The 16,117-nt window shown below is 42.0% G+C and overlaps 1 protein-coding gene across 3 annotated transcripts in view; it reads left to right on the plus strand.

The window, feature by feature from the left end:
- LOC126271944 (SLIT-ROBO Rho GTPase-activating protein 1-like) overlaps positions 1-16,117 on the plus strand; it is a 632,413-nt gene that overhangs the window by 554,828 nt on the left and 61,468 nt on the right. For all 3 annotated transcript variants that reach the window (XM_049974371.1, XM_049974372.1, XM_049974373.1), the window contains exons 7-8: positions 6,518-6,802; positions 7,807-8,119. In XM_049974371.1, the coding sequence (XP_049830328.1) occupies positions 6,518-6,802; positions 7,807-8,119 (598 nt within the window). The remainder of the gene's footprint in view (positions 1-6,517; positions 6,803-7,806; positions 8,120-16,117) is intronic.

Genomic DNA, 16,117 nt, shown 5'->3' on the forward strand with positions numbered 1-16,117 from the left:
GCATTATGGTAGATGTAATGCTGATTTACCCTTCGTACGTAGCCACATTGTTTAACTTTGTACTCTGTGTTTCATGCAAACTTTGCACATCCTTGTCAGTTGTTTTCTTGGGCGTTGGATCAATATGTTTTGGAAATGGGCCCCACTTTTAGTGGGTGTTTCGTAGCCTGACAAATGAATATTTTTGAACATTGCAGCTGCAATATTTATTTTACTAGCAACTCCCTGCCGGCGTCGGTACCCCCCCCCCCCCCCCCCCATGGTTTTTATTCCCTTCAGTGTGGCTACAGAGAGGTTTATGTTTGCTCTGCATTTGTTCCCACGAGGTGGATTCATCAAAGTATGGCAGGGTGTTAAACATGGTACATCTCTTTTTCACATGCTTAAACACATTGACGTATATGAAAAATTGCTAAAGTTAATTCTGATGCTTGAAACCCAATAGAAAACAACCAACAAAAGTTGTTATTTGAACAGATAATACCTGCGTTTATGTCTTGTCCAGTTAAATATTTAATTTTTCAGCTCTGTTTATGGATCAAGATTGCCCACAGATTTTCTTTTCTGTAAGGGCAAAATGTTATCCTCATTCACATGTTTTGGAATTTTTGAAGACATTGTTATCTACCTATAATTTTATTTTCATTGTATACAGGGTAGTTAGAAACAGTTTGAAAAGTTTGTAAGAATGTTGCTGGGGAGTTTGTGCTGAGAAATAATTAAGAACAGAATGATACTGTGCACTATTTCAGAGTTATTTAGCATTGAAGTTAGCCAGTTGGGCAGTTATGTGTGTGCTAACTAAAAAGCTATAAATACTTATGCTATACCAGTATTGACCTACTCATTTGGAGTAGTGAAATGGAGTAACACAGACCTAGAAGCACTGAATACACTTACACGATCACAATGCCACAAATATAGAATACATCACATACATTCAGCAACAGAAAGATTCACATTAAGCAGAAAGGAAGGAGGAAGGGGATTTATCGACATAAAAAACCTACATTATGGATAGGTAGACAATTTAAGAAAATTCTTTCTGGAACGAGCAGAAACTAGCAAAATACACAAAGCAGTCACGTTTTCCACTTCTAGCATGTGTGGCATTATGCCATAATAAAGAACCAAACGTGAGATAACAGTACTGGTACTCCAAGAAAATTTACATCCCGAAAACCACATTGAAAAGCTTGATATCAGATTGTGGCATACTTCACTGGGAATCGGGACATATGAATGTGCGCTTTAAATGTGGACATTTTAGTATGGGTCTTGAAATCCCGATGGTCTTGGAATATCATCTGATGTCTTGTTTCTTTTACGACAGAAGACCCTTTAATATTTTAAACACATACGGTCTTCCTACGACATTGTAGCTGCACAAGCGCGGTGACGCCTGTCATCTGGCGCTCTCCGGCAACTGCAGAAATGAACCTATTTCTAACAGGTTGTGGGGAGATATTCCAAATGGTGGTTTGAAATGCGTTACCATCAAAGTACCAATCTGGCAGTTACACCATAACTATGTGCGAGAATGTATGCTGAATTTCTTAAATCACAGAGTGTTTGACTCTCATTTAAAAATCAACTCTTTGATGACAAGCCGTTTAGATGAATTTCGAGCCCAGAAGATGAGACATTTATGTTGTTGTTAAAAATTTTACTGGCACATTTGTGTGCTATATCTTAAATTGTAATATGCTCATAAAAGACCAACATTATATGTGAAAACTTAGCTTCTCTTGCAGCATATTAATCTTATAGACCAATATTATATGTGAAAGCTTTGTGTTTCGTGTAGTAACACTATGTATATTAAGTTAAACCATTAGCTTTTTCTGTTAGTGTGTCGCGCTACTTAACAGTGATTGGCTGCCTAGATCACGTGTCCTAAGCTATGAATACCCGCTGTCGTCGCCTGGCGAGATCACGTGATATAAGCTATGACTAGCTTACAAAAGCGCATCACAATCTCAGTTTTAATGCTTCGGAAAGTAATATGCGGTGTTTGGTGGAATTCGAATTTATAGTTTCGTAATATGAAAATATGCAGCGTACATGTTGCTGCATATCAAAGATCTTTCCAAAACGCTTTTTTCCCCTGTGTTTAGTTTTCTAAAGCGCCGGGAAATTCTACGCCCGTGTATAAAACGATAATCATTCAAAGAACTGATAAGTTATACAGTTCCGAGAGAAAATATACTGCCAGTTATCAGGGAAAAAGTATATTTTCGCCCGGGAGAAAGTGTATTTTAAACCGGGAAACCCGGAAATTTGTTTTCCTTGTCTACGTATACACCCTGTTATAGAATGAGCAGAAACTAGCGAAATACACAAAGCAGTCACTCATATAAATACATCGGCTACACCATTGCAATTTCATAACCACTTCTACAACCCTTTAGATCACATAACATCAACAGGTACGAAGAAAGTAAATAGGAAAAAGAAACTACATGGCAAACACCCCCGTATCATCTAACACAGCCACACATTGATCAAGACGCATCCAACACTTGGCTAAGAAAAGGCAGTATATACAGTGAGACGGAAGGATTCATAGTTGCAATACAGGATCAAACAATAAACACCAGATACTACAGCAAGCATATTATTAAAGATTCCAATACCACAACAGATAAATGCAGACTTTGCAAACAACAAATAGAAACAGTAGATCACATCACAAGCGGATGTACAATACTAGCAAATACAGAATATCCCAGAAGACATGACAATGTAGCAAAAATAATACATCAACAGCTTGCCTTACAACATAAACTTATAAAACAACATGTTCCCACATTCAAGTATGCACCACAAAATGTACTGGAGAATGATGAATACAAATTATACTGGAACAGAAACATTATAACAGACAAACCACCACCACATAACAAACCTGACATCATAGTCACCAATAAAAATAAGAAATTAACAGAACTAATCGAAATATCCATACCCAATACAACAAATATACAGAGGAAAACAGGAGAAAAAATTGAAAAATACATCCAACTGGCTGAGGAAGTCAAGGACATGTAGCATCAGGATGAAGTTGACATGATACCAATTATACTGTCAACTGCAGGAGTCATACCGTACAATATCCACAAGTATATCAATGCAATACAGGTACATCCAAACATATATATACAACTTCAGAAATCTGTAATTATTGATACATGTTCAATTACCCGAAAGTTCCTAAATGCACTGTAACGTATACTGTACAGTTAGAAGTAAGTCACGCTGGATCAAGGTCGGTGTCACTTTCCATTTTTAACCAAACATAACGTCTGAGAAAGGAAAGAAATAATAATAATAATAATTGTTGTTATTTTTTTATGTTTTGGAGTGCACTTTTCTGAACTATTAATTTAAATCCAAATATGTGAGCAGTGGATGTAATGCAAAATAAACGTTAAAATTTGTTTTTCAGTGAAATTATCCAGCTTGTTGCTTACTGTGTTCTTGTAATTGTGATGAGAAATTTTTACACAACTTCTTTAAAGGACACCCAAGTTGATGATAGTCTATTTCTTTCATTTTGTGTTTAAATGTTTTGTATTTTGTTAGTTTCTGAATGTGAGGGCCTAAGTACTTGAAAGTCTTACCAATTTTCTTAGTATTTCAATTTCATAATGCCCTAATTTTAAGTGAAGTGGAGTCATCCCACCAAAGAATAACCCCCCCCCCCCTTCTCTCAAGATAATCCCCAGACCTGGTAGTAGCCCTAGTTTACATTTACTGGTATTACAGGCTGTAAATTAAAACAACTTTTTGGAACATACTGCATTGCAAAACATCACAAAACAATACCGGCACTATTATAATGATTAAAAAGCTGCAGTTTGAATACTTAACAGAAATTCTCTGTTTGTATCAAGCCTGCATATGGTTGGACATTTGAAGTATTCTTACCTGAAATTGGCACCGAGAATAAACTAGAAACACCATTTAATTTCAAGAAAAGGAATTCATTGTCAACTAGTATTATTTAAACCATTTGGATGGCTGCACTCTTATGATGTTCCTGATAGGATACCATACATCTGAACTTTTACAGATTTGTTACACACAGAAAATGAATTGTAAAATATAACACTTCATTTCAACAGTGAAACATTATTGCTTGTAGTCACAGCACAATATAATCATCGTTAAATCTCATTCGCAGAACAGTTTGAAAGAACATGATTATAAATATAATTTTTCTTTTTGTAAGGCGAGTTGCTAATCATTAAACTATACCGGTTGCATATTCAATGTGTAAGTAGTATTGAACAGAAAATAGTTTACTAGAATGATACAGTCTTTTTTGTCAGTGATTAATTGCAGTAGATGTTAATCGTACCTACCCTTAACTGTAGTACCATTGTGAAAGTATATGGGATGAGTGACTATAGAAGCAAAGTTTCAAGAAAGATAAATGTAATTTTCAGGTTTCGTTTCAGTTTTAGAAGACAATAGCTTCAGCACAAAATTTTTTTAAACAATTCAATATCTTTATTTGAATATCATATGGATGGAAGGAACACTGTTGCTCGTGATTTTGTGGTCAGATCACCAAGACTAACAAAAAATACTAATCTTTCCTGTATGATGAAATGAAGTTCAGAGAATATTGGTGATGGTTACACATTGCCCCTTCCTACGATCTGTTGATGTCTGGAAATTGGAAACTGGTTATATGTTCCAGTAGCTCAAAACGAGACTATTAATTGGCTATATGTTCCAGTAGCTCAAAACGAGACTATTAATAGGCTATAAGTTCCAGTAGCTCAAAACGAGACTATTAATTGGCTGTATGTTCCAGTAACTCAAAACGAGACTATTAATTGGCTATACGTTCCAGTAACTCAAAACGAGACTATGGCTGTGAATTCTACAGTTTATTTCTTAAGGAGACAGGGTACTTTTCTGGCTCGATATTATGTAAAAATCAACACCTATTCCTTTCAGGCACTGTTTATAATGTACACGTTTTACAGATTTTTTGTTGATATCAGGTAATGCAGCACACTTTCTAAACAAATTAAAGGTATTGTAAATATTTTTGAACCTGCTTACGGGTATTAAAAACATTACAAAGAAATTGATGCAAATTTTTTCCCAAAATGCTTCCTCAAATTGATGTACCATTTAATCCATTGTTATACATTTGAAGGAGACCAAATTTGTACCAGATATGCATGGCATGGTGGCTGAGGTACTAGACCTATTTAAGTCCACCTGCTATGTATATTAAAAGGATAAAAATATCACATCTTACATTTTAATTTTTATAATTTTTCTTAATAAAAATGTCACTTTCTCTATAATTTAGTTGATTCTGCAATAATGCTTGGGTCTACTACATAAGTATGGACTGTTGCAAGTTACAGAAAAAAAACCAGAACAGTGCTTTATAAACTTTAGGAAATATTTGTACTTGAATTCTGAAAAATACAACTTGAGGGAAACTGTGAATGTAGATATGAGTCCAATTAAACTGTGCCTCAGAACATTCCTGAAACATTGTCTTCATCCTGCAGCATTTCATCATCTTCAAGCTTTCTCTTGGCATTTCTTTTGGCACTTGTTGCTTCTTTGCTAACTTGAAGAGCGAATCTTTCAGCTTCATGCACTCATTGTGTGTCACACGCAGGCAATTAAGTGTGACCAACTGACACACAATCAGTGTTCTGTACTTATAAAAAAATAGGAGACCTTACTTTTTGGATTAACATAATACTTGCATATGTGGTCATAAAAGAATGAGTGACTGCACCTTGGTGTATGCCTTAATTTGTTGCCATATTCTCTTGATTCCATTGAGTTATTTGGTAAAGGCAGCATAATTGATGCACGTGATTCCTGTGCTGTCTTCTGTGATTCAAATATTGCAAGGGCCACAAATACTGAGGCAGTGCAGTGCAGTGCTAGCATCTAATATGTTGTTTCTGTAACAATAGCACCACACTTTCTGAGAATCTTCCTACTGAATACAATATCTTCCATTCACGTACTTTGTGACTGATTTCATGCATTCATTAAGTTTTGCATTACTTCTTAGTATAATGCCAGAGTGTTAAAAGTTGTGATAAAATACAGAAATTTGCCACTAAATTAAAAGCATTGACACTGGAGTGAAAAAGAGTGCAAATTTTATAGGATGGCAGATGGGTGCCTGTGGACACCCCCCCCCCTCCCTCCCCCATCCCCCCCCCCCCCCCCCACACACACACACAGAGAGAGAGAGAGAGAGAGAGAGAGAGAGAGAGAGAGAGAGAGAGAGAGAGTTGTTAGGTTGCGAAGTCTCATTCAGTGGAATGTGGTGTAGAACAACCCACATTTAACAACTCAATCAATACTGTGTTTACCTAACAGTAAAAGCCACCATAACATGAAATTCATTTAACAGTTAACACTAATTTATGAAAAGAGAAATTCTACTGTGAGTGTTTCTGAATGATGGTGAGCAGAAATTTGTCTGTCCTTTTCACTTCCCTAATCTTCATCCTGACAGGGTGCTGACAGTGAGCTACAGAAGTCACTCCGTGATGAACTTGATGCACGACTGCGACAGTTGCAGAATCGTGTCACATCCTTAAGGACTGAATCTGAAGAAGTGTGGAAGACATTAGAAACTGCAGAATCTACTCTGCTGGAGATGCTGGATGCCCGCGACTATGACTGTACCTCATACTTCAACGAATCCACTACCAGTGCTGCAGTCGCAACACGACAGCCTGAAGCGCTGTCCCTTAAATTACGAGCAGATCGCCACGAGACTGAAGAGTTTTACATGACGGTATGTATCAGGTGCTGTCTCCATATTGTATTTTCCGAAGTGACAAGTTTTACAGCACCTCCTTCCCTCTTTGTAAAGCATTACAGGTACAATATTTATTTCAATGATAGTTTTGTATACTTGTAAATGAATAACACTTCTTTCACAGAACAGATATGTGATGTCAGATTTTCAACTAGTGCTATGGCAAGTTGTCAGGAAATGCGCCAGTGGTGGAAAACATTTCATCCAACATTTCATCATCCTTTAACTACCTGGCCCACAAATTTATCTGGTACTTTGGCACATTCAGTGTTATGTTCAAAATGAGTCAGTTAAGCACACTTAAGACTGTAAGATTTAAATGATGGATGAAGTTGTGCTGCACATAAGCCTGCCTATAGTCAGCATATTCTATCCATTTTAATGTTGGTGCTGGCTTGAATTTCAAATACTGATGCATTCCATGCTACTCGATGATAAGATCTACATTTCTGATAGGTGTAATATGCATAAACTCTTGATTTCTTCGTCACCTTTAGTCACTTCATACCAGTAACAGTGCATTTACCTTTGCACTTTGATTTTGTCGTTTTGAAGCATGTGACACCCTAACCTCACACTCCCTCACTGCTTGTACATGTTATTGCCTTGTATTGTACAGTCTTGGCAGATTTGTTATGCTTTTAGTACAACAGAAGTTTATGATCAGCAAGTAGCATTAATTTTGGGGATGAATCCTTTGACTTAATAGCTAATGAAAATTTGAGATTGTTGTGTTATAAAATGTTCAGCTTGGAGCAATATAGCAGAAGTAATCAAACCAGTGTGAGAGAGATTAGTATTTAAACAAATCATATCCCTTTGCTGTTTCGTATGTTGCCTCAGTCAGCCTACTTCTTAGTTCCTCCATAGAAGGAGCTTCTGAAGGATGATGTTTCTCTGAATATTGTTTCAATCTGTTTCAGAGAATCTGTATGTAAGAGTTCCACAGTTTATTGATTAAATTACTGATCATCTTCCAGAAATTCAGAGAGTACCTGATGAGCACATCTCGTATTGCCCGATTGGACGCAAAGCAGGAGTACCTGAGAGGACTTTTGGAGAAGGAACGTTCAGGAGATGGCTCTCCGACATCCTTACGATCAGGCACAGGGGCTGGTCCCCCTGGTTCAGGGAATGGAAAGCCGCCACGTCGAAAACGGATAGGTCGGCCTCAGTTGGGTGGTCATGGGCAACCAAAGTTATTTGGAGGGAGCCTGGAAGAGTTTTTGGAAGCCACGGGTCATGACATTCCTTTGGTGTTGAAGAGTTGCATAAGAGTTATCAACTTGTATGGTGAGTACCTGTAGTGTTTAATATTTATTATTTCAAACAACAGGGAATTGTGTAGTGCAGATTAAATATAGTTAAAAAAAAATTTTTTTTGGGAGGGGGGGGAGAGGGGGGGGTTAACAGTAATAAACAAATTGCCATTAACTTGAGGCCATTTGAGAGTGAAACTTCGTATAGAAGACCTAAGAGTAACTGTACAGTAAGAAACTCAAATTAGTTACTGAAATCAGTTTGGTGATTTTTGGAAGTTAAATATTACATTAACAGGTTATCAATTATTGAAATCTGTGGGAAAATTTGTTGTTGCAGTTCATGGCTGTATAAGAAACGTAACAACACAATTTTTTTGTGATCACAGGTTGCGCAGACCCACATTATGTCTTCTCTGCAACTTGTAATCGTGAAAAGTTCATTTTATGAGATAACTTTTGGCTCTATTGGTATAATTAATCAGTAAGTTTAACTAGAGCTAAACTGTGAAATGTAGCACGCAAAGTTAATAATTTGTGACTTTCTATAAGGATTTATTTATCTTGAATCTCTTTTTTTTTTTTTTTTTTTTTTTTTTAAATCTTGTCTCTTTTTGCCTATATTTGCAGAACAACTTAATTTTATTCTCATCTATCAGGTATGTTAATCCTAACAAAAGAAACTATTAAGTCTGATCCAGTGCCATGCTTCAATTCCTGGCTTTGTAATTTAGTTAATACTTATAACAATATTTCAAATGGAGAAGGGCCTATTTCTTAGTTTCTGGTACTAAAACATAATTTTCAGAAATTTTTAAAAAGTTAATTTACGGAGATAAATGATGGCATGGACCTGGAAGTTAAATAGGTTGCTGTACATCCTGGATTAGGATCAAGTGATTTGATGCAGTGCTGTTGAATTTGGAAAGACTTTGGTTCATATCGGTCTCCAGCAATCATATTTTATTTTTCTGGAGTTCATTAAAATCACTTCATGCCAATATTGAATTTTTTTTCAAAATGGGTGAAAATTACTTTCTTTCCTCAATTGAAAAATTTTTGTGAGTGGACAGTTCTGTTGTGACCATAACTATTATCCGGTGCATGTCAGCAGGAAAAACTTGAATGGCCTGTACACCCTAGAATACAAAGCATTCTTATATATTGTGAAGAATTGTCCTCACACTACTTACAACATCCTACAAATGACAGCGTATCTTGGGTTCACGTCATAGATTTTCTCTGAAAATGTTGGGATAAAATTGTAACAAGTGATTCATATTAATTCCTGAAGCTGCTGTAGCTCTAGCATTTCTCTCTCTCTCTCTCTCTCTCTCTCTCTCTCTCTCTCTCTCTCTCACACACACACACACACACACACACATCGCCATCGATGTGAATCCCCCTTCGGGTCCGGGGGTTAGAAGAGGCCAGAGGTATTCCTGCCTGTCGTAAGAGGCGACTAAAAAGAGTGCCTCCCCCTCAAGGGGGGTAGTTAGCACCTGCGTCCGGAGACGGACGATTCCAGGACCTATATTTGCGGTCATTTTGGTTTGTTCACTTCTTCTGGTTTCTTCCTTCGGTTGGTTCCTTTCTTTGTTCTTCTCCCTCTCACTGTCTTACTTACTCTTTCCCTTGCCTTCTCTGGTCTGCGCCTGGGCGTTTGATACAGTCTGTCCTTTCTCTCCCTCTCTCCTTTCTTTTTCCTCTTCTTCCTTCCTCCCTGTGCGTGCCTGTAGGCCGACCCACGCTTTCGCACGCGTAGCCGGTGATGGGGTAACGCGTAATTCCCCGCCCTGGGTAGACAAGTAAGGTACGCACGTACCCCCTGGTAAAGGCCAGGCGCAGGGAGGGGTGATTGCCTGAGCTGACACCTTCCGACCATACCATTTGGTCCCTCCGTCCCTTTCTTGGGAGGTGTGACCCGAGGTGTGAACAATCACATAAGGCGGGAGTGCCCTCTGAGAGGGTCTCCACAAGGAAGGAGCGCGCCATCGGAGACGCTGGCAATCATGGGGGATTCCTCTGCAATGGATTTTTCTTCTTCTTCTTCTTCTTCTCCTCCTCCTCCTCCTCCTCCTCCTCCTCCTCCTCCTCCTCCTCCTCCTCCTCCTCTCTCGACTTCTGCCCACAAACGGAAACTTGACCAGCCACCAGTGACTAAAGTACTACCGCCTGCCCCACAGTTCCTCGTAGTTTCTCGATGTGAGGACGGAAAGGATTTTTCCTCTGTCAACCCTTTAGTTATCCAAAAGGGGCGTAGATGCCATAGCCGGATCGGTCAAGTCTTGTACCAGGTTGCGTAACGGTACCTTGTTACTAGAAACTGAGAGCGCTTTTCAGGCACAAAAACTGCTTTGGCCACACTCTTGTACACATTCCCTGTCCGGGTGGAGGCTCACCGCACTTTAAATTCGTCTTGTGGTGTGGTATATACTAGACCACTCGACGGATTGACTGACGGGGAGATTCAGTCTTTCCTCGCTGAGCAGTGCGTGACGGCTGTCCATAGGGTCATGAAAAAGGTCAACAATGACTTTGTACCAACCCGTACACTTTTCTTGACCTTTGATAGTGTTCAGCTGCCATCGTGCATCAAAGCGGGCTACGAGGTTATTTCTGTTCACCCCTATGTCCCGACACCTACGCGCTGGTACCAGTGTCAGCGTTTTAATCACACTCGCCAGTCTTGTTCCAACGCGGCTAAATGTGTCACTTGTGTCAGGGATGCCCATGAGGGTGACTGTCCACCTCCGTCTCCTCGTTGTGTGAACTGTCAGGGTGACCATGCAGCGTCATCCTGCGACTGTCCCATCTACAAGGAAGAACGCTGTATCCAAGAAATTCGGGTCAAAGAGAAAGTGTCCATCTCGGCTGCTCACAAGCTATTTGTCAGTAGGAAGCCCACGTTGCTCACAGCGGGGAAATACAGTACTGTCCTTGCCTCTCCTTGGACTACCAGGGAGGTGGCGACACAGACATGCGATCTGACCTTCAGCACTACAGTCGTCCGTTCGGCCAGTGCTAAGATCGCCTGGTCGACGTCTCCTCTTCCTCCAGTCACCCCTCAGACACAAGCATCTTTATCAGCTTCTGCCAAGACGAAGACCCAGAAGTCAGATGCACGGGCCTTCGAGAAGGAACCGTCTCGTGCAGAGATCCTACGTACCTCGAACTCCCAGCCATCGACCAATACTTCCACAAAACGACCTTCGAAGAAGGCTCATAGGAAGCACATTTCTCCTTCCCCGCCACGGCGCATTTCTTCTCCTGCGCCACCCAGCGGTTGCCGCCCCAGGCTGTCATCCGTTTCGCCTGGCCGCACCGCTGGTAGCCGAACATCTGACCGTTCACCAGCGGAGGAAGCTCCCCCTCCCGGCCATCTTAACAAGATGGCCGATGAACCTATAGAACAAATGGACGATGACTGTCCGCCTACTGCTAGCGGCGGCAGTGCTCACTCGAAGCTGGGCCCTCAGCGTCCTTCGAGATGACCCCTTCTTGCAACTTCTTCTTCTCACGATGGCACTTATTCACTGGAATATTCGCAGCATTCGCTCCAACCGAGAGGACTTAAAGCTGCTGGTCCGCTTGCACCGTCCGCTCGTCGTAGCCCTCCAGGAAACGAAGCTACGCCCATGCGATCACATTGCCTTGGCACACTACACCTCTGTGCGTTTTGACCTACCCCCTGTGGCAGGTATTCCGGCTCATAGAGGGGTTATGTTACTGGTCCGGGATGATATCTACTATGATCCCATCACATTGCACACCGGCCTGCAGGCAGTTGCCGTCCGCATTACTCTCCCCACTTTTACATTTTCCATTTGCACCGTTCACACTCCATCATCATCTGCCGTTACCAGGGCAGACATGATGCAAATTATTGCTCAGCTACCTGCACCATTTTTGTTAACTGGAGACTTCAATGCTCACCATCCTCTTTGGGGCTCTCCAGCATCCTGTCTGAGGGGCTCCCTGTTAGCAGACCTTTTCAACCAGCTCAATCTTGTCTGCCTCAATACTGGCGCCCCTACTTTTCTTTCAGACACATCTCACACCTATTCCCATTTAGACTTCTCTGTATGTACTACCCAACTTGCACGCCGGTTTGAGTGGTATGCACTTTCTGATACATATTCGAGCGACCACTTCCCGTATGTTATCCATCTCCTGCATCATACCCCCTCTCCGTGCTCAACTAGTTGGAACATCTCTAAAGCAGACTGGGGGCTCTTCTCTTCCAGGGCGACCTTTCAGGATCAAACCTTCACAAGCTGCGATAGTCAGGCCGCACACCTCATGGAAGTCATTCTCACTGCTGCTGAATATTCCATCCCTCACACTACTTCTCCACGTCGCGTACCGGTCCCCTGATGGACCACAGCATGTAGACGCTTTACGTGCTCGTCGATGTGCTTTACGCACCTTTAAACGCCACCCTACAGTGGCGAATTGTATCAGTTATAAACGATTACGTGCTCAGTGTCGTCGTATTATTAAATAAAGCAAGATAGCGAGCTGGGCTGCTTTCACAAGCACCTTCAACAGTTTTACTCCTTTTTCTGTTGTCTGGGGTATCCTGCACCGGCTGTCTGGCACTAAGGTCCCCTCATCAGTTTCTGCCTTGACGGTCGGGAATGACGTCCTTGTGGCCCCTGAGGATGTCTCCAATTCCTTCAGCCGCTTTTTCACACAGGTTTCGAGCTCCGCTCATTACCACCCTGCCTTCCTCCCCCGAAAACAGGCAGAGGAGGCTAGGCCACGTAACTTCCACTCCTCGAATCGTGAAAGTTATTATGCCCCATTCACCATGCGGGAACTTGAAAACGCACTTGCCTGGTCACGGTCCTCTGCTTCAGGGCCTGATTCCTCTGCTTCAGGGCCTGATTCTATTAATATTCAGATGCTGAAGAACCTTTCTCCTGCAGGTAAAGGTTTTCTTCTTCACACTTACAATCGCATTTGGATTGAAGGACATGTTCCCGCATGCTGGCGCGAGTCTATTGTTGTACCGATTCGTAAGTTTGTGAAGGACAAGCACTTGCCTTCCAGTTATCGACCCATCTCACTTACCAGCTGTTTCTGTAAGGTGAAGGAGCGAATGGTTAATTCTCGTTTGGTTTGGCTGCTCGAATCTCGACGCCTACTCACCAATGTACAATGTGGATTTCGTAGGCACCGCTCTGCTGTTGACCATCTGGTTACCTTGTCGACCTTCATTATGAGTAACTTCTTGCGGAAGCGCCCAACTGCAGCTGTGTTCTTTGATTTGGCGAAGGCTTACGACACCTGTTGGAAGGTGGGCATTCTCCGCAACATGCATAAATGGGGCCTTCGCGGTCGCTTCCCTCTTTTTATTCATTCCTTTTTAATTGATCGACAGTTCAGGGTATGTGTGGGTTCTGTCTCGTCAGACACCTTTCGCCAGGAGAATGGGGTGCCACAGGGCTCAGTTTTGAGCGTCGCTCTCTTCGCCATAGCGATCAATCCAATAATGGATTGCCTCCCAGCTGATGTATCAGGCTCCCTTTTCGTGGACGATTTTACCACCTATTGCAGCGCGCAGCGTACATGTTTCCTGGAGTGCTGTCTTCAGCATTCTCTTGACCGTCTTTACTCCTTGAGTGTCGCCAATGGCTTCCATTTTTCTGCCGAGAAGACGGTCTGTATTAACTTCTGGCGCTACAAAGAGTTTCTCCCACCGTCCTTACGACTCGGTCCCGTTGCTCTCCCATTCGTGGAGACAACAAAATTTTTAGGTCTTAAATTTGACAGGAAACTTAGCTGGTCTCCACATGTGTCATATTTGGCTGCCCGTTGTACCCATTCTCTAAATGTCCTCCGTGTTCTCAGTGGTATGTCGTGGGGAGCGGATCGAACCGTCCTACTTCGTCTATATCAGTCGATCGTCCGCTCCAAGCTGGATTATGGGAGCTTCGTATACTCCTCTGCACGGCTGTCCATCTTACGCCGCCTCAACTCCATACATGATCAGGGTTTACGTCTTGCGATCGGAGCGTTTTATACTAGTCCCGTCAAGAGTCTTCATGCTGAAGCCGGTAAATTGCCACTCACCTACCGGCGCGATATACTGCTTTGTCGTTGGCTACTGTCAGTGCCTGACCACCCATCGTATCGTTCCTTTTTTGACGATTCTCTCGACCGTCAATATGTGTTGTATGTCTCTGCCCTGCTACCCCCTGCAGTTCGCTTTCATCGCCTCCTTCAACACCTTGATTTTTCACTCCCTGCAACCTTTAGAGTGGGCGAGAGCCACACGCGACCTTGGCTCCTGGCTAAGGTTCGCGTTCACCTTGACCTCAGCTGGCTCCCAAAGGAGGTTATCCCCGGTTCGGTATACCACTCCCGTTTTGTCGAACTTCGTTTGAAGTTCATTAGTATGACCTTCATTTATACAGATGGCTCTAAGACCAATGACGGGGTCGGGTGTTCTTTTATTGTTGGGGCACAAAGCTTCAAATACCGGCTACATGGCCATTGTTCAGTCTTCACAGCTGAGCTCTTTGCCCTTTAACAGGCTGTTCTTTACATCTGCCGCCACTGACATTCTGCTTATGTCATCTGCTCCGATTCTCTGACCGCCATCCAGAGCCTCAGTGATCCGTATCCGGTTCACCCTTTCGTGCACCGGATCCAACACTCTTCAGCAGCTGGTGGACGATGGGTCTCCAGTTAGCTTTATGTGGGTTCCTGGCCATGTCGGTATCCCTGGGAATGAAGCTGCAGATGCCGCGGCCAAGTCTGCAGTCCTCCAGCCTCGGACGGCTTCTTGTTGTGTCCCTTCATCAGATTGTAGCAGGGTCATTTGTCAGTGCATTTTATCGCTGTGGCGTGCTGATTGGGCTGCACTTATGGAAAACAAGCTTCGGGCCTTGAAACCTCTTCTCGCAGCTTGGACGTCCTCCTCACGTCTTTCTCGGCGGGAGGAGGTCGTTTTGGCCCGGCTACGAATTGGACACTGCCGGTTCAGCCATCGCCACCTGTTGACAGCTGCGCCGGCGCCGTTCTGTCCATGTGGGCAATTGCTGATGGTCCACCACATTTTAACGTCCTGTCCGGATTTTACTACACTGCGTCTTGATCTTGGCCTGCCATGTACTCTGGATGCCATTTTAGCGAATGACCCAGGAGCTGCTGCTCGCGTTCTTCGTTTTATCAACTTGATACACCTGTCTAAGGACGTTTGATTATGTTGTTGTTTTTTTAATCCTATGCCTGTTAATATGTCTTTTATAGTGTTGTCCCTTTTAGTTGCTGTTTTAACCTTGTGACTCGCGGTGCATTCCTAACTTAGTCAGGGTGCTAATGGCCATTGTAGTTGTGCGCCCTAAAAAAAAATGGTGTGAACTTCACTCTGACTTAGGTTTTCTATAATTCCAAGCATATTTGCGAGCCATGTGAGATGCCATCATCCATTATTTTTTGATTATCAATTATATTCAGGTGAGTACTTACTGACTCACTATTGTTGCTGATAGTGCTGTGCAGGCTCTTCACAACAACACCTAAATTAATGTGTTGGCTAAATATAGTTAGGCACTACACTATTGATGAATTTACAGAGAGCATGAAGCTAATTTGAATCAGTCACACATTTTCACATACGCTGGTATATTAAGAGCAAAAACAAATACTGTGTGACATACACATAAAGAGAAAAGATGTTCTCCTGTAGGCCCAACCAATGTTTAAACTTAACGAGTCTTGCAGGTGTTAGTGACTCTTGTTGCACAAGAAAGTTTTACTTTTTTCACATCAAAAAATTCTGCACCAGCAGCTGAATTTTCTCTTGTATTAAATGCTCACCACACAGTAATTGAAGAAGATAACACTAGAAAGATGGTTGATGGTGATCTGTTACTGTTAGTGAGAGCTCAACATCAGCTATGATTTTGTGCCTTAAAAAGCATGCATGCTGTAAGACTTCAAAAGGAAATTTTTTGTGGTTCAGATTCTACATTAGACCATTGGTTTCCTTATAACTGGCTAGATATTCCAGATAGCAGGT

The sequence above is a fragment of the Schistocerca gregaria genome, chromosome 5, assembly GCF_023897955.1.
Source record: "Schistocerca gregaria isolate iqSchGreg1 chromosome 5, iqSchGreg1.2, whole genome shotgun sequence".
NCBI classification, from domain to species: Eukaryota; Metazoa; Arthropoda; class Insecta; order Orthoptera; family Acrididae; genus Schistocerca; species Schistocerca gregaria.